The 24,857-nt window shown below is 46.0% G+C and overlaps 1 protein-coding gene across 1 annotated transcript in view; it reads right to left on the minus strand.

Annotated features, from left to right (window-relative positions):
- The window catches only part of PTGFRN (prostaglandin F2 receptor inhibitor), an 83,759-nt gene that overhangs the window by 31,437 nt on the left and 27,465 nt on the right, over positions 1-24,857 (minus strand). Inside the window, exons 2-4 of the mRNA XM_078451528.2 lie at positions 10,731-11,099; positions 7,476-7,889; positions 2,776-3,156 (exon numbers count right to left, since the gene is read on the minus strand). Of these exons, the coding sequence (XP_078307654.2) occupies positions 2,776-3,156; positions 7,476-7,889; positions 10,731-11,099 (1,164 nt within the window). The remainder of the gene's footprint in view (positions 1-2,775; positions 3,157-7,475; positions 7,890-10,730; positions 11,100-24,857) is intronic.

Genomic DNA, 24,857 nt, shown 5'->3' on the forward strand with positions numbered 1-24,857 from the left:
CTCTGTCTCTCAAAAGTGAATAAATGTTAAAAAAAAAATTTTTTTTTAAAGAAATGAATGCTGGAGGGTCCTCCCCTAAATCCTAACCCTCAAAATCATAACCAAAATAAAAATCAGTGGTTTTCAGATGGGAATAAGGCAGTACCTCACTCATGAGGTTATCGTGGGGATCAAATATTTAATGCATGTAAAGCCCTTAGCTCAGTGCCCGGTGTACAGTAAGTGTTTGATAAACGGTAATTATTATTTTTAACATGTCAAGTAGCAAAACGGAAAGTTCTGTGTAACACCTGCCTAGGGAAGCAACTTTGGCAAGATGCAGTTTTGTGACAACATTCCATAGTCACATAATGTAAAATGACCTACATAAACAGAGTCCTTGGCAGGTTGCCTGTCTTCCTATTTTTCTTGGACACCTCTCAGTCACCTCCAACAGCCCCCAAGGGGCATGCGGTAAGGTGTCCACACGCACGCACATACACGTCGAGTATCTAGAGATAATCATAGAGTGTCAGGCCAGGCCCATCCGTCTCTGGGCAGAGTCCAAAGGGGAGGTCCTGGAGAAAGGTCTGCTGCTGTACTCGTGCCCGACTCACCCCTGATAAGTGTCCCGGCAGCTGTAATGGAGTGAGTCACAGGCACGGGGAAGGAGGAGGTTTAAGAGGAAGAAAAAGAACACAGGCGGGGTCCCTACCACTTACACCCCCAGAAAGTTATCCTTCTGCACATATCTCTGTGCATTCTGGAAGCTAAACATGATTGTTGTCCTCGCAATTCTTGTTTTCCTATGCACATGCTTTAATACTCTCCATGTTTATCTATCCATTCAGCCAATGTTGCCCGAGTGCCCACCAAGTGCAGAGCGCCGCACAAGGTGTGGGCATTCTGCGAACCTTCCATCGGTCAGGGTAAAGCACGCTGATGACTTTCCTGACAGTGGTGCCGGCGCTCTGCGGGCAAACAAACGGCTGGATCCTTGGGACAATAATGGAGCCTTTTCCCACCATTTAGTCTCTCTATTTCTTCTCACTCTCTGGAGGACACGGCCACCAACAAATCCTTTCCAGTTAAAAGAGCCCATTCCCTCCCGGAGCAACCCTCCTGCTTTCTGACAGTCCCTGCATCTCCCCCAGGCGACGCCGGGATCAGTGCACCAGCACTTCAGAGAGGCCCTCACACTGGATTGCAGGCGGCGCTTTCTAAAAAAAAAAAAAAACAAAAAAAAAAAACCCACCAGAGCTGTGATTCTAAGTTGGAGAGGAGGGGGGACCAGGAGTCAGCGCTGGGATTTGACGCACCATACAATGCACCAAGGATCAGAGCCGGGAGACAGATTCAGCTCCAGAGATGAAAAATCTTCTTTCGGTGCTGACAACATCTGTTTTATTTTGAAGGTTGCTAAGGAGAGTTCTAGCTGGGCCAGCATTGTTCCAGTTCAGTACTTCATAGGGAGACTCTCGCACAGGGCTCAGACGGCAGGAATAAAAGCTCGCCGGATAAACCCTGTTCCTTTTACTGTGCAGATATCAGAGAATCACTTTGCTACCAGGGATGATTAACACCCTGCCTGGTCTCGCTCTGAATCGGCCATACCTTCTGCTCACACTCTTATTCCTCGTCCCCTCCCTGCCCCCTCTGTTCCCCACTTGCCGGCTCCCCCTCTCTGCCGATAAATTAGGAAGAAACAGACAGTGATCGTGCCACTGACCCGGGAGACTTTTGACACTGAGACGAGGAAGAGCTAAGTGTGGGATGGGGGTCATGGTGGGAGGGCACTTAGCATCAGACAATGGAGGAAATGATTTCCTGGCCTTTACAGATCTGGTTTACCTACTAACAATCACAGCAGAGCCCAATGCCTGCATCAGGGCTCAGAACAGCCATGGGATGGCGGAGAGATCAAGCTCAAAACAGAAGAGTCTGACAGTGGGCCCGTCCCCACCTGTCTAATGGTGCACCCCGATCTCCCCTCGTCCCCGATACTGCTTAAGCTTCTCTGTAATTAATTATAAGAGAGGAACAAAAATGAGGAAAGTCAGCCCTGGGTGGGGGCAAGTGTGTAGGAAAACAAGGGCCGGGGGAGATGAGAGTCGCAAAAAAAGACGAGGGCACGACAATTTCACATACATGCGGAGTTGTTATAAAGTGAGGGTCAAGGTGGTCAACAGGTGAGAACGGCCCTGCTCCTCCAGCGGGAACTGGCAGCCGGTGAGAGGGCCCACCAGAAGAGCCTGGGGAGCAGGAAGACCCCTGCACTGAACTGGCAGCTGCAAATAAAATCATTTGGGGATTCCAGGGCATTCAGCGAAAAAAAAAAATGCATTCCATTAACTGAAGGAATTCTCTTTCTGCTCTGGGCTTTAGGAAGGCACCAGCTCCTGCCAGTGAGCACCTCAGAGTATAGGAAAAGGAAAGGGAGAATGGCAGTGCTCTCGCTCCAACAAAGATCCATTTCAAAGAGCCCTTCGGAGGGGCCAACCCTGCAAATCTTGACAACAAAAGGAAACTATATCCTCTCAAATGAGGGCATTGAGACAACTGAGGCCACATTATCCAAACATTGCCCTTGCCTGCCAGATTCTATTTCAGCCTGCTTTGCCCCTCCTTCCCCCCACCTTGGGATCTAGCCAGGCTAAAGTATGCTGGTCCCGATGTAAAGAACGCCAAGATCACGCAAAAGGCACAGTGCTCTAACTCATCCGGATATCCCAGGGAAGGGAGGGAGCCAGCAAGGCTAAGAGCCACCCCGTCCCCCCCCCCCCACTAGGCACTCACCTAGCCAGGTCACATCCACACTGGCTGGGGCAGACCTGGCCTCTGCCACCTTGTGCCAGCTCCTGTTGTGTCCGGGTGCCCAGAGTGCCACGTGGCAGAAATAGTAGCCGGAGTTTTCCTTGCTAACGTCTCGAACCAGTAAATGGTAGGAGCGTGCATCCACGTGACTCAGGGCCACGTGAGGAGAGCTGTGCACCAGGGAATCCCGGTCCAGCCGTGCCAGCACGGGGGCGCCAGGCCAAGTGCCATCAGGCGTCCTGCTGAAGTACCATGTCACCTCGGGTCGGACGTCGTCTGCTCGGTCGGTTGTGATGTTGCAGGTCAGGTCCAACCCCTTTCCTTCAGCCACAGACACATTCCTGGCCACAGCCACTCGCAGAACTTGAAAATGAAAAAAAAAAGAAACAAAACCCATCTAGATAAACAGGGTTATGTTTGCCCCTCCCTGCTTTAGATCCTTTTTTTAATTAATTAATTAATTAATTAATTTAATGTTTATTTTGAGACCCAGAGTGCATGTGCAAGACAGGTAAGCGCAGAGAGAGGCGGGGAAGAGAGGATCCCAGCCAGACTCTGGCTGATGGCACAGAGTCCGATGTGTGGCCTGAACTCACAAACCATGAGATCATGACCTGAGCCGAAGTCAGATGCTCAACCGGCTGAGCCACCCATGTGCTCCTAGATCCTCCTCTCCTTTTATCTTATTTATGGCATTAAAGTCAGAAGGCTCTGTGCAATTGTAAGTGTGTGAGAAATATTTACTGAATAAATTAAGGAACTATAACTCGTTTCTTTTCATTCCATGAAAATACTAACAGCAGCAAACACTAATACACTTACTATGTGCCAGGCACTGTTCTGAGTGCCTTGTAAATATTAACCTTCAAAACAACCCTAGGAGGTAAGTACTAGCATTATCTCCCTTTTACTGACAAGGAAACCGAAGCACAGAGAAGTTAAGTGAGTTGCCCAAGGTCACACAGACGACTGTTTGAAAAGAAGTCGGAACATCGCAAAACTACAATTATAGTTTCACCATGTGCGTGATAAAACTTGGGTGCTTCTACAGAGAAAGGACAGCTCAGTTCTGACTGGCTGACGTAACTAGTTTGGGACTAGGGCCTTGGGGTTGGAGGCTGGCAGGCAGGAGGTAAGGGTGGAAACATCTTCTGGGCACAACAGGAGAAAATCCTAAACAGAAGGACCAGGAAAGTGAAACCAGACAATATGCCTTATGAGTCAAGTCTTCAAAATGCAATGTACTTAGAGCATCACATATTCCGTTAGGCACGCCCACCTTAAAGTCAAACATAAAGCATATATTCTAAAACTTTGCAAAACGCCATGACTTTTGACCTCCCCACACCACTGCCTTCTCGCATGAGTGTGGATGATTAAAAGTAGACTATATTTAGATGAAGCATTGAAGTATTTGGTGTCACAGTCTCAAGACAGATCTGGTTTCAGCATTCCCCTGTCAAAGCTTTTTACATGGAAACGTTTTACTTTATTCGAGCGTTGTTTGTTTTTGTTTTTTTTTTTTTAAAGAAGTTGAACATCTGTAATCAGAGTAGAAAAACATTCAATTCGTGGTAATGCTCTGGGAACAACTGCTTAAATGAGAAATAGCTAACGCCTCCCAGGGGGTTCAAGTGCAGGCGCAGTCCTGGTCTTCCAGCAAGACTGGCTCAGCGTCAGCTATCCTGAGGAAGCTCAGTAACAAAGGCTGGTGCCTAGTTCAGAAACGGCCCAACCCCAAAGCCCAGGCCCTCTGGAGTAGATGGTTTTCACAGGAGTATTTCCAGAGCCGACAACATTTCCGACAACCATTTCAGGCCACGTTCAAGACCCACCTTGACGAAGATGGAAAACGAAGTGGGTATAATAGTATAAAAGAGAACTGATAAGTCGAATTTTTCACCCTCCAAATTGTGCTTCCTCCTTCACCTCTTGAAAGGGGTCAAAAGTAATTTGAGGGCATCTTTTGAGAGGAGTCAGTATGGAAACTTCTGCTCTGAGCCTATGCTGTGGTGAACAGCCCCACATATGATGCCTGTGGTCAGAGACCCTGGAATGCTGCTAGCGTCCCTCTGTGTGGCTGGAGGCAGGAGGCTCAGGAGAGAGCCACGTGAGGGAAGCAGGGGTAAATACACAGCTGTAGACTGCACATATGGAGAAAACGGATTCTTAGCTTTAGGGATATCGGCAGAAACGGCTCTTCAACTGAATAGTTCACTTTGTAATTTTCTCTCCGAAAGTTGCGAAATAGCTTGTCACATCACTAACCATTGTTCCCGTATGTTCTGGACTGGGGGGGGGGGGGGGGGGGGGCGGGGGGGCTGGTTCACAGCTGGGAGACAGGAAAGTGCAGGCGAAAGAAAAAGGAGAATCATTTCTAAGGACTCGTAACGCAAGGGGATACCTCAGACAAAGCCTGTGGTGGTGAAGCTTTCTCGGGCTGGACAGAACTGAACCCATAAATCAGACACCAAGATGTGCATGAACCAGACCCCTCCCAACATGGCGGGGAGGTGGGTATTGCCACATATATTACACAGCCCCACTCTTTAAGTGGCTTTGGGCTGTTTATCATAACAATGCAATAAGAATATTTAAGAAGGTAATTCTGGAGAGTGCAGGTGTTGACAAAAGAGAAAGGCCAGCACTCCAGTGTGGTGGCTCTCAACCTGGAGTCCAAGAAGGCAGTTTAGAAACTCTGTGACATGGATGGGAAAAAAATCTTGCCTTTGTGCACATGTGTGATCTCTCTCTTGCTCTCAAGAAAAAAAAAAAAAAAAAAAAGAAGCCACAGATATTTTCAAAGGATGTTGTAATTGTTGCACGTATCTTAAAATATCATTTGCATCCATTGCTACTTGGAAAGTACAGTAGTTACTAAGCCTGCCACTACAGATTATTTAATGAATGAATAAAGCACAATATTACTACATAACAAATTTGTCTTAAAATATTTTGGTAACTATTTTAATGTAATTGTTTTCCTTTGTCAGCTCAAATATGCGTTTTAGAAGTTAAAACACGTTAATTCTGAGAAAGCATCTGTGGACTGTCAAAAGACCGTCAAAGTGGCCCATGGCACAAAATGGTTACAAACCCCAGGCTCAGGTGACAGTCAGAGGCTAGTACATGCAGGCTCAGAGTTTTCAAGTCTCATACTAGCTATTATGGGTTCTGTGGCTTGTTTGAAATAACAAATACCTTTACAGTTGAGATTCCTGCACAAAAAGGTAACTTGTTGCAAAGCTGAAACTCCTAATCCTCTGCCCTGTGAGAACAGTTGTCTGATACAAGCTGAACATCCCAGCTTCTTAGGGCAGATTCCAGGCAGATCACCTCCTCAAAGGAAGGTGACCTGAGTCCATTTAGAAAGTGATTTCTGCGGCCAGTGGAACTAAGACTGACCGCAATGGGTAGCATCCTTCCTCGGCAAGAGCACCTCCCGCCTCACCTCACTAATGGCTGCGGTCACTCGGGAACCTCACTCAGGAACCTGCTTTTTTACCAAACCCAATTCCTGGGCAGTGGTATAAAGGCAGAGCAAAATGCTCAGGACCATGCAGTCTGCAGAGGAAAAATACTCCCCGTGTGCACGGTTTCCTGTTTTCCTTCCCGTCTGAGTTACAGAGTGGCCACACATTCGCATTTACACTGAGGAAATGAGTCTGTCTTCCCACCGTACAAAGCAGGGGGCGGCAGCAACAGATGTGAACACGTTAGATTCCCAGAAAACCAAGGACAGCCATCCATCCACAGCAAGGGCCACATCTTGAGATGGTCTCTTTACGCTGTCTTTGTCAAAGCTGGAGGTTCTACGGTGCCTGGAAACGTTCCTCAAACCCCTCTGACCCCAGGGCCCAGACAGGGCTGACCGCCTGGTAGGTTCTCCATTAATGCCTGTTGGATGCTGAGTCAACAACAGCTTGTTTTTCTCTCGTACCTGTCTTTTCATGGCTTTTCCTAAATGTCTCTTGTATTTTCTTACTTCTCCAGTAGGAATAGGAAAGCGTTGGCTTTTTTTTTTTTTTTTTTTTTTAAACAAAGGCTACTTCACAGATGAGAGGACTCAGAACTTCTTGCACGGAGACCCCAGGGCCAGATGCTTGCTCCTGGGGTGTGTGTCATACATGGAATGAGAAGAGGCCCAGCCCTAGAGAAGTCTCACCTAGCAGGGCACGGCCCATCTGAGGGGACCCAGAGGACCCAAGATAGACGAGAGGTCTGCGCATGAGACAGACACACATCCCCACCAGCTGTGCAGAATGGAGAATTCAGAAATTCAGGAAACACCCGAGCAAGATAAAGCCAAAACACAATAAAGGGAGCAGGGTGGGGACAGCTCGGCCCCAAAGCCCCTCAGAACACAAGGTCGGACCTCACTTTGACACTTAAAGGGACTTAAGCTTTCAGTCAACAGACTGTCTTAGTATTTTCTGCAACCTGCAGCGTCCCCTGAGTATGAATCCAGACGGGAAGCAGCTGTAAAGCCACACTACAGGCACACGGCACAACACCAATGCGCCTTTCCCCAGCTGTCACCACCACCTACTCCCCCATCCCCTCAAAGCCAGGGCGCAGGTGACCTGTCAGCAAAGGACAGGGCTCCCTCCCGCCTGTTTCTTTCCCCGGCACCGGCCAGAACACAGGCCGGGGTGTCAACCGGATAAGTCCCAGGAGCTCACCTGTCGGCTGGATCAGCACGGTGGCCACGTCCACGGCTTTCTCCTGAATCTCCTGCCAGCTGCCCTGCTCTCCGATCCACTCGCTGACCACGCACCTGTAGGAGCCCTGGTCGGCGGCCAGGGCGCGGGCCACGGACAGACGGTAGCCGTCGGCGCCCACGGTGTCCAGGCGCACGTCTCCCACGCGGTAGCGCTGCTCGTAGCCGGGCCCCGGGCGGAAGCGGCCCTCGTGGGTCAGGGCCAGCACGCTCCGCCGGGCTGTGCCCCGCTGCAGCTCCCACAGCAGCGCCAGGTGCGTGTGCAGCGGCGACGCCGTGGAGGCCGAGCAGCGCAGCTCGAACGGCTCGCCCAGGCGCAGGCTCAGGCCCGGCTCGGGCGGCGCACCGGCACCCACCTGCAGGGCATCGGCCAACACTGCGGGAGGAAGGAGAGGTGTCAGTCGCGCCGCGCCCCTCGCCCCTGCAGGCACCAGCCCCTTCTAGGGCTTTCTGGCCCCAGGGGGAGCGGCCCTGCGCCCCTGCCCTGTTTAATGACCACGTGGGAACACTCCCCATTTTAATTTGTGCGTAAGGCAAAAAAAAAAGAAGAAAAAGGAAAAAAAAAAAAGAAAAAGGAAGGAAAAAAGGAAAAAGAAAATAGGAAAAGAAAAAAAGAAAAGAAAAAAGAAGAGGCACTAAGAAGACATCCCCCCCCCCCCCCCCCCGAGCTGGATGGAAAACACTCCCTTTTGGGAGTTGTGCCCTGGGGATGCGTTTCTGCCACCCTTGAACAAGTTGCTTTACTACCCTGTGCCTCAGTTCCCTCATCTCTAAACAGGGGTGACAACTGGACCCATCTCAGGGAGTTGAGGGAGTTGAAGGAGTGATAAGGGAAGGTACCTGGCACTCGGCAAAGCTGGAGGATAACTAGCTGTTACTGTCAAACACTCCTCTGTTCGGGCACAGGGCTGCAATAGGGAGCCTGAAGAATCTCCTAGCAGATAAAGCAGCATGATGGGAAGACGGCAAAAGCATGGCATGAGCTGCCTGTGCCCTGCGGCCCAGGAAATGCCTAAGAATAACTAGGGTGAGCAGAAAGTTTCTGCAGGATAGGAACCCTTTAAGGAAACCTGAAGCCTCAGCTATTTACTCTATTAGGGCCATTTGCAAAAAGGCTGCCTCTTTACAGAGTCTAGAATAAGGGGCCAGAAATCAAGAAAGTGTTGGTGAGTGCACGTTAGGAAGGGAAGTGATAACCGAGGTAACCAGAAAAGTGGCCTCTACCAGGGGGCAAGGACAATCTCCCAGGCTGGTCTACAAGCTGGATAAAAGAATCCTCAAACACCCCTATTCATGATCTCTTCCGTTTTTCTCGACATTCCACACCGAGAAAGGAATTCAGCGTCCTTAAGACAAAACTACATCTTTAGAAAAGACCTATCCTAAAGACCATCTCTACTGCACAATGAATGACCTTCTAGTATATACATCGGTCTGTGAGTCTGGTTCACATGACTCAGTTCCCGTGGCCAGTTATCTGTTAGCACACAGCCACAAAGCCGAGGGCCACACAGACCCTGGACCGTGCCGGGCAGGCACCGGAGGCACCACCTGGGGAGCCAGCCAGTCTCTTTTGTGACCGTTTATCTATCTCCTTTCCTCACCCAAGGAAAGCCTCTCCTTGCTTCTTCCTTCCAAAGACTGGAGAAGAAACAGGAAACCACTGTGGGAACAGGGTGGGGGAAATTCTCCGGCTGCCCCCTACTCCTCAACATGAGAATTACAAGGGACATAAGTGTGCATCTGACCTAATAGAGGTAGAGCGTGTTTGTGACTAAAAGCAACACATTACTGAACTGCAATCAAGAATGTCTCATGGGACTTTTTTCTAAAAAACATCTTTAGGATTTTCTGTTAGAATAAGGAAGAGGTGACGGAAGAGGCAGATTTGATGTGTCAATACCTACATAATGTATGTGGCTGTTTTATTCCCTCACGATGGTTGAACGGGGTGGGGGGCAGGGGAACAGCAGCTGAGACATGGCAGAGTTCTGCGCATGATTACAGAGGGAACAGATACTTGGGTCTGCCCTCTTTTTTTAGATCATCGTGTACATCTTCTACTTGCCCAATCGTTACCTACAGTCCCTGCTCTAATATAAATGCTTTATGGCGGGGCGCCTGGGTGGCTCAGTCAGTTCAGCGTCCGACTGGGGCTCAGGTCAGGATCTCACGGTTCATCAATTTGAGCCCCTCATCAGTCTCCCTGCTGTCAGCCGGCTTCGCATCCTCTGTGCCCCTCTCTCTGCCCCTCCTCTGCTTGTGCACTCTCGCTCTCTCTCTCTCTCTCTCTCAAAAATAAACAAACTTAAAAAATACATAAATAAATACTTTTTTGGAACAAGGCAGGGTACAAATAAATGCATAATTAAGTAATAACGATAATAATGTTTCTATTTTGCTGGCCCCAAATGAAAATAGTTTGTTCTTGCTTATTTACTAATTAGCTGAGAGAATTTTAGGCAAGTAATTAACCTATGCTCTTCTACTTCCTCATGTGTAAATTAGGCAAATATCCTGCCTGGTCTTCTTCATTGGGTTCAGAGAATCAAAGGTGGGAATAAATCTAATAGGACTTTGGAAATGGAAAATGAGCAAACAAACAAAACCAAACCCCAAACATTCCAGGTACGTAAGGTATGATTCTCCGCAGAGAGGCCAGTAAGCTAGCGGGGTCCGTTGTAAGCTAGCAGTGACCACGTCGTCCTGTCTCTACAGAGAACTCACACAAATTCTAGAGTGGGCACTGAGATCATGAAGGGCACGAAGAAGGGCATAAGCTTGGAAGTATGTGATAGTCTCATGAGAGTGAACGTTATCATGACCGTCACCTTCTCATTGCAAATCTGCTAATCACCTTGTGCTCGGAGCCTTTAAGGGGAGCACCGTTTCACAGAGGAGAAGTGGAGCCATGTAGCATGCCCACGGCCACACGGCTGTCCAGCCAGTCATTGGAGCGAGTGCGGGCAGCCTGGCCCAGACCTGGGCCCTGCCACCACGCCAGCCAAGGATGGGTCAGAATCACAGTGAAGAGAAAGGACCCTCCCAGGTGACCCCGCCTACCCTCTGCTGTTAAGCAGGTAAGGTGCTTCTTTCTGTCCATTGGACGGAGGGAGCAGAGCCCCAGAGGAGTCTCCTTTCTTGGCAAAGTCACCCCCAGCCTAGTGGCCGGGGAAGGTCTGGCCCCTGACGCGATGCCCCCCCCGAGAGGCTATACCTTTAACCTGCACTATATCCTCATAGTTGCCCTGGACGGTGGCGTCAGTGCTGGGGGTGGAACACTTGTAGTGGCCCTGGTCCGAGGGCTGGACATTCTTGATGTGGAGCTCCACGCCATCGTTGGCGGTCCGCCGCAGCAGGATCTCGCCCCTCTGCAGGCGCTCCCGGTACGGCTGGGCCGGGAAGCCCGCCTCCCAGGTGCTGGCCAGCTCCACGAAGCTGCTGCCCGAAGATGAGAAGCTCCAGTCGAAGTTCTGCTCGCTGGGGCCGTCATAGTCGCTCACGTTGCAGGGGATGACCAGCTCGGTGCCCACCACCCGCACCAGGCTCCCCGAGGGGACTCTCACCACACGCCCTCGACACAGAGCTGCAATGACAAGAGAGGACGGGCGGGCGTTGAGTCGTGGAAGGTCATCCCAGGATAAATGGGTCAAAACCCTGTTGGGTGTTCCTGCTCACAGGCTTGTGGCAAAAATGTGACATGTGGCCAGCTGGGAAAAATGAGGCGCTGCCTCGATCTGAGAAGGTTAAGCCCATCCCTAGAACCCCGAGCCAGGAATACAACCCTCAAGTGCGTGCCTCTCACACAACAGTTTCCTAGGATTGGCGGGGAAGAAGACAAGTATTAAAAGTAGGCTAACCGTAAACCTGAATGGCTTCTTCCCTCCCGTTACTATTTAACATACCATTGTCACTCAGCGTGATGCAGAAATATTTTAGGGTTGGTGCAAAAGAAAAGGACACAGCTAATCAAGTATTTACATTTCTGCCCACCCTGGATCAACCCTCATCCCTGGAGACCATTCCCTAGGGCTCCTGAGACCTGATTTACACTGATGGATGCCAATCCCGAAACCCGAGAGCAGCCTGCTGATAAAAAGATTTAACTCCGGTTATCTGACATTGCCTATAAATTAATATTAAAATATGACGACTCCACCAAGTATTAATTTTCTATTTTCTGGCTCATTTCCTTCTCTCTACTCTTCACCCTGATCTAAATTCAGAATGAGGATAGGGAAACACAAAGGGAGACAGCGCCTTGTCTGGCTGGTTGCTGGGCGTTGTTAGGAACGCGGCAGCTTGCCGAGTTCAGAGGACAAAGCCAAGAGTTTACTGGTGTTCCCTGGCCCGAGAGCACATACCTCCCAGGCCTCTGATAGGGCCCCGGGGACCGCACCTATGTGGCCTTTAAGATGTCATCTTTCCCATGAACTTGAGGGTGATTTTGTGGTACATTTACGACCTGTGTACAGCATTTCAATTTGGACCAAATGAACTTGTCTGGCTCCTGCCTGATGTGCCAGTTTTATGAACAAACTGGTATAGCACTAAGGCAAAGGGGAAGCCATGGGCTCTGATATCCAGGAGGTCTAAGTTTGGGTATTCATATACCTTGTACTAGGATGAGTGCACATTCACTAGATTTCTCGAAATTAACTCTTTTTCTTTCTTCAGTATTAACGTCAGTCATGGCTAGGTCAAAAGCAACATCACTCAAAAATCACAAGAATTAAAAAAAAAATACTCCTTGTTTAAAAAAAAAACTGAACAAAATCAACACTATACTAACAATTATAATGGAAAGACAAGAGGGGCGCCTGGGTGGCTCGGTTAGGCATCCGACTTCGGCTCAGGTCATGACCTCAGGGTTTGTGAGTTCGAGCCCCGCCATCAGGCTCTGTGCGGACAGCTCGGAGCCTGGAGCCTGCTTCAGATTCTGTCTGTCTCTGTCTCTGTCTCTCTCTCCCTCTGCCCCTCCCCTGCTTGCGCTCTCTCTTTCTCTCTCAAAACTAAATAAACATGAAAAAAAAAATTTTTAAAAAGCAAGTATGAAGTGATTAGAAGGACTGGAAAGAGCTCATTCCCAATACAAAGAAATTAGATTTTTATAAGGGAATCAGTTATGTCTTATACAGAAATCACATACAAAATTGAGTAATTTCCCTAGAAAGTTTAGTTGTAAGAACAACTACCACACCAGATTTGCCCTCAAATACACTCTGATAGGAGTATACACTCTGAAGGAAACCGAAGAGACTGACCTCTCTTAGCTCTGGCTGCCTCAACTTTAAAATGGGGAAAGAAGGATTTACTGAATTTGTGAAACGGAAAATGCCTGGCTGAGAGTCTGCCGTGTAATAAGAGCTCAATAAAAAGGGAACTTCTGTTATGTATTTTCAATTTTGTATTTCTATCATTTGTTAAGGGTTGAATTACGATCCCCACCCAATACCCCTATGGTGAAGACCAAGCCCACAGTATCTCAACGGGTGACCATACTTGGGAATGGGGTCACCGCAGAGGTTATCAGTTGTTATTAGACATCATCGGTTGAGGTCATACGAGAACAGAGCAGGACCCTAACCCTATGACTGGTATCCTTAAAGAGAGGGAAGCCTCTCTTTATGCACAGACGTGTATAAAGGGAAGACACCACGTGAAAATGAGGGCAGAGACGGGAGGTGAGGTGTTTACAAGCCAAGGAACACCAAAGTTTGCCCACAAACCACCGGAAGCGGGCAGGGAGGCCTGGAGAAGACTCTCCCTCATCCTCCGAAGGAATTGACCCCGCTGGCATGCGGTCTGCTAGTCTCCAGAGCTGTGAGAGAGCACCTGTCTGCTGTTGGAAGCCCCCAGGTAGTGGTTCTTTGTTACAGCAGCCCGAGCAGACAGATACACCATTGTTGCTCGCTCTCCAATGATTCACTTCATGGTTTTCAAAGTCTGAGTTGCCATTCGGTGGTTGTGAAATGAATTTGTAGTGGCTGTGACCAGCATGTGTGTGTGTGTCTTAATACAACGCAACAGAAGAGGAAATATTAGAGTCCACTGCATTTAGTACGGAATAAATACTGTTGCATTCAACGTTAAGTACACAAAGGTGTGTGTGTACCAGATGATGATGAAAATTATATATCTTAATTTGTATTGGGGTAAAAAAAAGAAAAACAAGTTGAACACTTTTTAAAACCCATCTCTTATTTTCTGCACCCATTACCATTTCCTTGAAGGGGGGGAAAAGGAAGCATCCCTACAACAGAAATAGTGATAAGGTTAGTGTGTGCTCTATGCAGGGGGCTGTCTGTCAGCCTACCGGGGGGTAGGTCTGGATTGCTGCCCCGTTCAAAGAAAAGATGCCACACCCTAAAACACTCTCCTTAAAAATAGAGTTATTGGTGCTAATAACTCGGAACTGCGGGTCACGTGTCTTCCTGCAGACAACAGGACTGTCATATTGTTACGGAACAGCACTCAAACATGCTGCTGCTTTCTTCCTAGGACAACCCGGTGCTTACAGGATGTGGCCCATGACCTCACATCTACTGCTTCTGGCAAACACACAGCATATAGCCTTCCTGCTGCCCAGCATTCCTCAAGTGCTCCTCAGATCGGGCTGACTCTGGTGGAAACCGGGTCAATCAGAATCATTCTGGCTCACTTTTGCGGAAGCCAATCAGAAACTTTCAGTTCCCTTGGAATCAGGGTACTATAGAGATGATTTTCAAAAAGAAAGAGTCCAATGGGGGGTGGGATGGAGGGGAAAGTGGGTGATGGGCATTGAGGAGGGCACCTGTTGGGATGAGCACTGGGTGTTGTATGGAAACCAATTTGACAATAAATTTCATATTAAAAAAAAAAAAAAAAGAAAGAAAGCGTCCAAGATGGTTGTGTAGGAAGATCCTGAACTCACTTCCTCCCAAGGACATATGCAATCTACAGCTATGTAGGGATCACTTCCCTTTGAAAAAGATCTGAAAACTAGATGAACTGTGTCCACACAACAGAAGACAAAAGGACTACACTGAGATGGGTGGGAGAATTAGGAACACTGTCGCACCAAAACAACCACCCCCCCACTGCAGGAACATCTCGGCAGACAGGCATTTCTCCTGGAGGAGCAAGGGGTCGGGACCCCACATCAGACACTCCAACCCTTGGGATCCATGTTGGAGACACAAGCGCCCCAAAACATCTGGCTTAGAATCCAACAGGGCTGACATCCAAAGAACCTACGGTGCCACGGGAAATGGAGACTCTTCTTTTAAAGGGATCACCTGCTTAGGGATGCCTGGGTGGCTCAGTCAGGTAAGCGTCAGACTTCAGCTCAGGTGATGATCTTGCGGTCTGTGGGTTCGGGCCCCGTATTGGGCTCTGTGCTGACACTCAGAGCCTGGAGCCCGCTTCGGATTCTGTGTCTCCCTTTCTCTCTGCCCACCACCCCCCACTCCCACCCCAGCTCATGCTCTGTCTCTCAAAAACAAACATTAAAAAAAAATTTAAGGGATTACCTGCAGTCTCACTTGCCCCAGAATCCAGTGAAAAAGCACCCATTCCAAAAGCACCCAGACTGTATGTGAAGGAGATTCATTTGCTGGTCTGGGGCATCTGCTGGAAAGACAGCTGGCGCTCTCTCCAGAGATGGGGGCACTGGCAGAGACCATTTGTAGCTCTCTACCTACCCTGCTGGTGTAGACTGGGTGCTTGGGCACAACTCAGCACCCTCCCATGGCCTCACTGGGCTGGGTAGGGGTGAGTGGTCATGGCACCGTCCTGCCGCCTTGCTGAGGCTGGAGATCTTGGGTGACTGCAACAATACCGGCTCCCTGGCAGGCGTAAGCAAGCAGGAACAATCACGGCATTCTCGGCCTCCCTTGCCAAAGCTGATGAGTGCAGGTGGCAGTTGTGACGCTCCCCTACACCCTGGCTGGGGCTGGCAAGCCCTAGTGGTCATGGCATTCTCCCACCCTCAACTCGGGCCAAAGCATGCATGCAGACAGGGCACTCTCCTGCTGCACTGCTAAAGCCCACGGGCATCTTCCCACTGCCTTTCTGAAGCTGGCAGGGTACCCCACCCCTACATTCTCTAGCTGATCTGCTAAAGCCAGCAGACATGCAGAAACCACACAGGAGATACCCCCTATCTGCCTGGCCCTGGTGGCCAAGGGGGCTGGTGTTCCTGAACTCCAGGGGACTAGGACAATCAGAAAGACAGTTCTTAGCAAGCCAACACCCACAGGACACTGCACAGACAGCAGACGGCAACACACTTAGGGTCTTCCTGCGAAAAAAGGCCTATTTACTTATCCTGAAGCTTCAGCCTGCAGGATAACCCTCAGGTTTCCAACACATCCGGAGGCTATGCAGGCATTCCCAGGGAACATAAGCAAAGAGACACCATCCTTGTGCACCCCATTGGCCTCACTACAGCTTGATGAGAACTTCCAATAAGATTGTACACTTTCTCAGGGCCCCAATTTTGCAACTGTTCCCCAAGGGACGCCTCCAGATCTCCTGGTCTGGAGGCCAGCAGGGTTTACAAGTGCAGTCCCACAGGACTGTATATATTTGCATAATTTAAAAACTGCTGCCTAAGGGTCTGGCTTCTACTCAGCCTGAAACGAGGTGATAAATGAGATTTGTCCCCTTGGAGCAGTGACAGATCCTGGCACACCCTCAACAATAGGGACATATCAAGAATAAATCAGGCTACTTAGACAATCACAAAGGTTTGAGAGACAACTAAGAGCTATGGCAAGGTCGAACAAGAAGGATCATTACCTACACAAGGCCACTCCTTCATGCCCGAGAGGTAGCTATTTCACCTAATACCCAAAAACTAATGGAGAGTCAAGCAAAGTAAGACAGAGAAATATGTTCCAAACAAGAGAACACACACACACGCACATCTCAGAAGAAGACCTTAATGATATGGAGATAAGTAATCTCCCTAATAAAGAAATCAGAGTAATGGTCATAAAGATGCTCACCAAACTTGGGAGAAGAATGCATGAACCCAGTGAGAATTTCAACAAAGATACGAAAATAGAGGAAAGTACCAACCAAAAGTTACAGAGCTGAAGAATACAATAACTGAACTGAAATATACAGTAGAGGAATTCAGAGCAGACTGGATGAAGCAAAAGAATGGATCAGTGAACTGGAAGACAAAGCATTGGAAATCACTCAGAGCAGCAAGAAGAAAAAAGAATTTTAAAAGATGAAGATATGGGGTACCTGGGCGGCTCAGTCAGTTAAGCATCCAACTCTGGCTCATGGCATGATCTTACGGTTGGTGGGTTCAAGCCCCACATGAGGCTCTGTGACACTGACAAGCTCAGAGCTGGAGCCTGCTTTGGATTCTATGTCTCTATCTCTCTGGCCCCCCCCCCCGCTTGTGCTCTCTCTCGAAAATAAACAAACATTATAAAATGTTTTTTTTAGATAAAAAAATAAAAAATGAAGATAACTTAAGAGATCTGTAGGACAATATTAAATGGAATAACATTCACATCATAGGGGTCCTAGAAGGAGAAGAGACAGAGAAAGGTGTGGAAAACTTAATTCAAGAAATAATGGCCGAAAACGTCCCTAACCTGAGGACAGAAATAGAAAACCAAGTCCAATAAGCACAGAGAATTCTAAATAAAATATACCCAAAGAGAGCCACACCAAGACACATTATAATTAAAATGTCAAAAGTCAAAGAAAAAAAGAGAACCTTTAAAGCAGCAAAAGAAGACCAACTTGTTACATACAAGGGAAACCTCATAAAGTTATCAGCAATTTTTCAGCAGAAATTCTGCAGGCCAGAAGAGGGTGGCATGACATATTCAAAATGCTGAAAGGAAAAAACTTCTGACCAAGAATACTCTACCTGGTAAGGTTATCATTCAGAATTGAAGGAGAGAGAGTTTCCCAGATAAGCAAAAGCTAAGGGAGTTCATCACACTAAGCCAGCCTTACAAGAAATATTAAAGGGACTTCTTAAAGCTGAAAAAAATGTCACGAACAACGAGAAACCATACAAAAATAAAAAATCTCATCAGAAAAGGTAAGTATATATTAAAAGTAGGGGATTAATCACTTATAAAGCTAGTATAAAAGTTGAAAGACAAAAGTAATAAAATTAAAATTACAATAATTAGTTAATAAATGCATAAAATAAAAAAAAGTAAAATGTGACATCAAAAACAAAATGTGAGCTGGCAGGGCGTAAGTGTAGAGTTTTGGAATGTGTTCACATTTAAGTTGCTATCGATCCAAATAGACTGTCATGTACATGGGACAGTATATGTGCACCTAATGGTAACTACAAAGCAAAAACTTATAGTAAATACACAAAAGAAAATGAGAAACGAATGTAACACTAAAGAAAGAAATCATACCACAAGGGAAGAGAAAAAGAGAAGAAAGGAACAGAGAGGAACTACAAAACAGCCAGAAAACAGTGAACAAAATAGCAAGAAGTACATACCTATCTTTAATTATTTTAAATGTAAATGAACTAAATTCTCCAATAAAAAGACATAGGGGGGCTGAATGCATTTTAAAAAACAAGTCTCTTCTGTATACTGCCTACAAGAGACTTACTTTAGGATACACACCGACTGAAAATGAAGGGATGGAAAAAGATATTCCATGCAAACAGAAACGAAAAGAAAGTTGGTGTAGCTATACTCATATCACACAAAATAGATGTTAAAACAAAGACTGTAATAGAAGACAAAGAGGACCACTACATAATGATAAAAGGTCCAAGCAAGCAAGAAGATACAACATTTATATATACTCATGTACCCAACATAGAAGCACCAAAATATTTAAAGCAAATATTAACAGGGGCCACTGGTCAGGCTCAGTCAGGAAAGCATGTGACTTCAGCTCAGGTCATGATCTCACGCTTTTTAAGTTCAAGTCCCGTGTCGGGCTCTGTGCTGACAGCTCGGAGCCTGGAGTCTGCTTCAGATTTTGTGTCTCCCTCCCTCTTCGCCCCTCCCCTGCTTGCACTCTGTTTCTCTCTCTATCAAAAATAAACGTTAAAAAATAATAAAATAAAGTAAAATGTTAAAGCAAATATTAACAGACCTAAAGAGGGAAGTTGACAGCAATATAGTAATAGTAGAGGGTTTTAACACCCCACTTACATCAATAGATACATCATCGAGACAGAAAATCAGTAAGCATATCAGCTTTGAACAGCACATTATCAGACCAGGTGGACTTAACAGATATATACAGAACATTCCACTCAAAAGCAGCAAAATATACATTCTTCTCAAGTGCACATGGAACATTCTCCAGACAGCTCACGTTAGGCCATGAAACAAGTCTCAATAAATTCAAGAAAACTTAAATGATATCAAGCATCTTTCCCAATCACAATGGTATGAAACTAGAAATCATCTACAAGAAGAAAACTTATTTAAAAAAAACACAAATACGTGGAGATTAAACAACTGGGACAACAAAGAAATCAAAAGAGAAATTTAAAAAACACCTAGAGGAAAATGAACAGAAATACGACATACCAAAATCTATGGGATGCAGCAAAAGTGGTCCTGACAGGGAAATTCGTAACAATGCAGGCTTACCTCTAGAAACAAGAGAAATATCAAATAAATAACCTAACTTTATGCCTAAAGGAACTAGAAAAAGAACAACCAAAGAAGCCCAAAGTTAGTGCAAGGAAAGGAATAATAAAGATCACGAGTGGAAATTAATAAAGACTAAAAGGAAATAAAGAGAACAGGGGAAAAAAAATCAATGAAGCTAAGAACCTTGAGAAGATAAACAAAATTCTTTAACAAACAAAAATGACAAGGCTTTAGCTAGACTCACCAGGCAAAAAAGGAAAAATCAACAAAATCAGAAATGAAAGAGAAGTTGCAACTGATACCACAGAAATACAAAGGATTATGACACTACTGTGAATAAATATATGCCAACAAATTGGACAACCTAGAAGAAATGGATAAATTCCTAGAAATAGTTGATCTTCAAGAATGAATCAGGAAGAAGTAGAAAATCAGAAAAGACTGATTACTCAGGAGACTGAATCAGTAATCAAAAACCTCTCAACAAATAAAAGTCCAGTACCAGATGGTTTCTCCGAGTTTTACCAAACATTCAAAGAAACATTGAAGAGGAGGGAATGCTTTCAAATTCATTTTATGAAGCCAACATTCCTCTGATACCAAAACCACATAGCACCACCATTTACAAAAAAAAAAAAAAATTATAGGCCAATATGCCTGATGAACACAGATGCAAAAATCTTCAATAAAACATTAGCAAACAAAATTCAACAATGCATTAAATGGATCACACCCATTCACACACACACCGTCATATACCATCAACAATACATTAAAGGGATCACCACCAACAAATGAGATTTATTTCAGGGGAGCAAGTCTTGTTCAACATCCACGAATTGATCAGTGTCATACACCACATTAACAAAACGCAAGATAAAAATCATATGATCATCTCAATAAATGCAGAAAAAGCATTTGGCAAAATTCAACATCCATTTACAATAAGAACTCTCATCAAAGTGGGTACTGAAGAAACATACCCCAACAAGAACCATATATGACAAACCACAGCTAATATCATGTTCAATAAGAAAGAAATAAGACAAATGATAAGAAATAAGATAAGAAAGATAAGAAATAAGACAAATACCCACTCTCCCCACTTTTATTCAACATAGTATGGGGGTTCTAGCCACAATAATTAGGCAAGAAAAATAAATAAAACGCAACCAAATTGGAAAAGAAGAGATAAAACTTTCACTATCTGCAGATGACTAATGCTAGAGATAGAAAACCGTAAAGATTCCACCAAAAAAAAGTGTTAGAAAAAATGAATCCAGTAAAGCTACAGAACACAAAATTAACATACAAAAATTTGTTGCATTTCTATGCAGTAATAACAAATATTAGAAATGGAAATCAAGAAAACAATCCCATTTACAATTGCATCAATAAGAATACGATACCTAGATGGTACGCCTGGGTGGCTCAGTCGGTTAAGCATCCGACTTCAGCTCAGGTCATGATCTCAAGGTTCAAGCGTTCGAGTCCCGCGTTGGGCTCTGTGCTGACAGCTTGAGCCTGGAGCCTGTTTCAGATTCTGTGTCTCCCTCTCTCTGCCTCTCTCTCTCTCAAAAATAAGTAAACATTAAAAAAAAATTAAAAAAAAAAAAAAAAGAATACAATACCTAGGAATAAACCAAGGAGATAAAAGACCTGTATACTGAAAACTATAAGACACTGATGTCAGAAATGGAAGAAGACACAAATAAATGGGAAGATACTCCATGTTCATGGATTGGAAGAATTAACATTGTTAAAATCTCCATACCACTCAAAGCAATCTACAGATTCAGTGTAATCCCTATCAAAATTCCAATGGCACTTTTCACAATACTAGAACAAATAATTCTAAAATTTATATGGAATTGCAAAAGACCCCAAAGACCCTAAATCATCAGAGCAATCTTGAGAAGCAAGAACAAAGTCAGAAGTACCATACTCCCAGATTTCAACCTATACTACAAAACTACAGCAATCAAAACAGTATGGTACTGGCATAAAAACAGCTACAAAGATAAATGGAAGAGAACAGAGCCCAGCAATAAACCCATGCACATGTGGTCAATTAATTTACAAAAAAGGCAAGAATACAAAATGGTGCTGGGAAAACTGAACAACTACAGGCAAAAGAATGGAACTGGACCTCCGTCTTACACCATATACAAAAATCAACTCAAAATGAATTAGACACTTGAATGTAAGACATAAAACTACAAAGTTCCTAGAAGAAAACATAGGTGTTAAGCTCTATGAAGTTGGTCTTAGTGATGTTTTTTTGGATCTGACTTCAAAGGCAAGGGTAACAAAAGCAAAAATAAACAAATGGGACTACATCAAACTAAAATGCTTCTGTACAGCAAAGAAAACCATCAACAAAATGGAAAGGCAACACGCTGAACAGGAGAAGATATTTGTAAATCATATATTCAATAGGGAGTTAATATTCAAAACATATAAAGAACTCATACTACTCAATTACAAAAGAGCCCAAACAATCTGATATAAATTAAAAATGGGTAGAAAATCTGCACAGACCTTTTTTCTAAAGACAATATAGAGGGCAAGGGCACCTGGGTGGCTCAGTCAGTTGAGTGTCTGACTCTTGATTTTGGCTCAGGTCATGATCCCAGGGTCGTAAGATTGAGCCCTGCATCAGGCTCTGCGCTGTGTGGAGGCCGCTTAAGAGTCTCAATCTCTTTCTCCCTCTCTGCCCTTCCTCTCCCCACCCCCGACCCTGCTTGCACTCTCTCTCCGAAAAAGAAAGAAGAGGGGTGCCTGGGTGGTTCAGTAGGTTAAGCGTCCGACTTTGGCTCAGGTCATGATCTCATGGTTTGTGAGTTAGAGCCCTGCATTGGGCTCTGTGCTGACAGCTCAGAGCCTGGAGCCTGCTTCAGATTCTGTGTCTCTTTCTCTCTCTGCCCCTCTCCCACTTATGCTCTGTCTCTCTCTGTCTCTCAAAAATAAATAAATGTAAAAAAAAAAAATTTTTTTTTAAAGAAAGAAGAAAACATACAGATGGCCAAAAGGCACATGAAAAGATGGTCAAGATCACTGATAATGATGGAAATACAAATCAAAATCACAACGAGGTATCCCCAAAAAGAGAAGAAATAACAAGTATTGGCGAGGATGTGGAGAAAAGGGAACCCTTGTGCACTGTTGGTGGGGATGTAAATTGGTGCAGCCACTCAGGAAAACAGTGTGGAGGTCCCTCAAAAAATTAAAAATTGAACTACCCTATGACCCAGCAATTTCACTCCTGGGTATCTATCCAACCTTGAGGGTACCATGTTAAATGAAACAAATCAGACAGAAAAAGACAAATAACATTTGCTTTCACTTACACGTGGAATCTAAAATACAAAGCAATAGAACAAAAGTCCAACTCATAGATACGGAGAACAGACTGGTGGTCGCCCAAGGAGAGGAGGCTTGGGGGAGGTGAAATGGGTGAAAGGGATGAACAAGTACAAACTTCTAGTTATGAAATAAGTCAATGGGATATAATGGACAGCCTGGGGAACACAGTCAACAATAGTGTATTAACTTTGTATGGAGACAGATGGTAACTACACTTACTGAGGTGATAATTTTACAACACATACAAAGGCTGGATCACTATTCTGTACGAAACGAATGTATTTGCGTCAATTATACTTCAGTTTAAAAAAAAAGAGAGAAGGGCACCTGGGTGACTCAGTCGGTTGAGCATCCGACTTTAGCTCAGGTCATGATCTCACAGCTCGTGAGTTTGAGCCCCACGTCGGGCTCTGTGCTGACAGCTTGGAGCCTGGAGCCTGCTTCGGATTCTGTGTCTCCCTCTCTCTCTGCCCCTAACCCACTCACATTCTGTCTCTGTCTCTCTCAAAAATAAATAAAACATTAAAAAAAAATTTTTTTTAATAAAAAAAAAGAGATGATTTGCTCTGAAGCCATATTTGCACAGCCCTCCTGACTATGTGAGGAGGCCATCTACAGCAAAGAGAGCCAGGCAGGCACCTGGATCAGACAGGTGAATTGAACCTCACCTGGCATCACGAGCCACTGGATCCAGCCACACCACCTCAATCACTCCACTCACACGCACACACACGTGTACATACTTCTTCCCCCGCACATTCCAGTATCTTGCAATTTCACTCACTCCCACTCATATCCCTTCAGTGAATTTCTATCACTGGCAACCCAGGGCCTTGGAATCCTACATGACCATTCAGCCCTGAACCCATTCGTCACCAGAGTTCACAAAGGACATATGCAATCTCTTTTTTATATTTACTTTTAGTGATGACCAGACAATTGTGAAGATCCCTAAGAGAACTTTCAGAAGGAAATGTTGTGGGGGAGACCCTTAAGAGGCAGCGTAGCCCAGGGGTGCCTGGGTGGCTCAGTCGGTTGAGAGTCCGACTTTGCCTCAGGTCATGATCTCACAGTTCGTGAGTTCAAGCCCTGCGTTGGGCTCTGTGCTGACAGCTTGGAGCCTGGAGCCTGCTTTGGATTCTGTGTCTTCCTCTCTCTCTGCCCCATCCCCACTCATGCTCTCTCTCTGTCTTAAAAATAAATAAAACATTAAAAAAAAAAAAAAAAAGAGGCAGTGCAGCCCGGTGCTTAACCTCCTTGGGGCCAAGTTTCATCATCCGTGAAATGGAGACAGCAATAACCACCCCCCCCCCAACACACACCCATACTGTGTAAGGAGTCACTGAGTTGTGGACCCTCACCGCAGTGCCCTGCGGTGGTAAGGAGCTAACCTCATCACAACCTTCCACGCTGCTTTCTTGGCAAGGTTTACAAAGGAATTCCCTAATGTACAAATCTTGTCAATTTCTGTCAGTGGTCAAGAACTTGACCAGGGTTAGCAAGCTGCCCACAGCGCCCTCAGGCAGGAGCCTACATCCCTTATAAGGTCTCTCTCCCGTCTCTCTCCCTCTTCTTAGTGATTGGAGCTTTGGCACCCAACCCAGCCCCTAGTCCCAGCTCTGTAATCCGTTTCCCACGTGGTTGCCAAAATCATCTTTTTAACCCACGAATCATGCGTCCGTTCACTAGTCAAGGTCTGTGATGGCTCCTTACCACCTCCAGGATACAATCGATCTTTCCCAATGGCCCCCCACGTGATTCCCCCAGTTCACGCCACCATCCCTCTCACCTGAATTATTGCAAGAGCCTCCCAGCTGGCCTCTGGCTTCCACTTGTGCCCTGTACTCCCAAACCAGCAGTTGAGGCACTATTTTAAACACTTAGGCTGGATTAGGTCATCACCCTGCTGCAAACTTGCCGATGGCTCCCCATCTCAGGTCAAAGCCCAAACCCACAGAGGCCTCACAGACTAGCATCTGAGGCCTCACAGGACCCAGCGCTGCTTCTCGAACCTCCTGCTCCTCTCCCACGCACTCCCTGGATGGTAGCCAGCCAAGCCTTCCCCCTAACATTCCTGCAACAAACCAGATCTTCTCCAACCTCCGTGCTCTTCCACGGGTCCAGAGTTCAGAGCACACTCCACCTCGAAGCCTCCTTCACTGGATTCAGATCTTTATTCCCGGGTCAGCCTCTTGTGCACACACCCACACCCCCCATTCTTACTCCTGCCAGATTTTCTTATCACTCATCGCTAATAGACTCTATGTGTATTTGTATATTTTTACTATCATTTATTGTCTGTCTCTTCCCACTAGAATGTGAGTTTCTACAAGAGCAGCGATGGTTATCTACTTTGTTCACTGCTGAATGCCAGTGCCTAG

This window comes from Panthera onca, chromosome C1, assembly GCF_046562875.1.
Source record: "Panthera onca isolate mPanOnc1 chromosome C1, mPanOnc1 haplotype 2, whole genome shotgun sequence".
NCBI classification, from domain to species: domain Eukaryota; kingdom Metazoa; phylum Chordata; class Mammalia; order Carnivora; family Felidae; genus Panthera; species Panthera onca.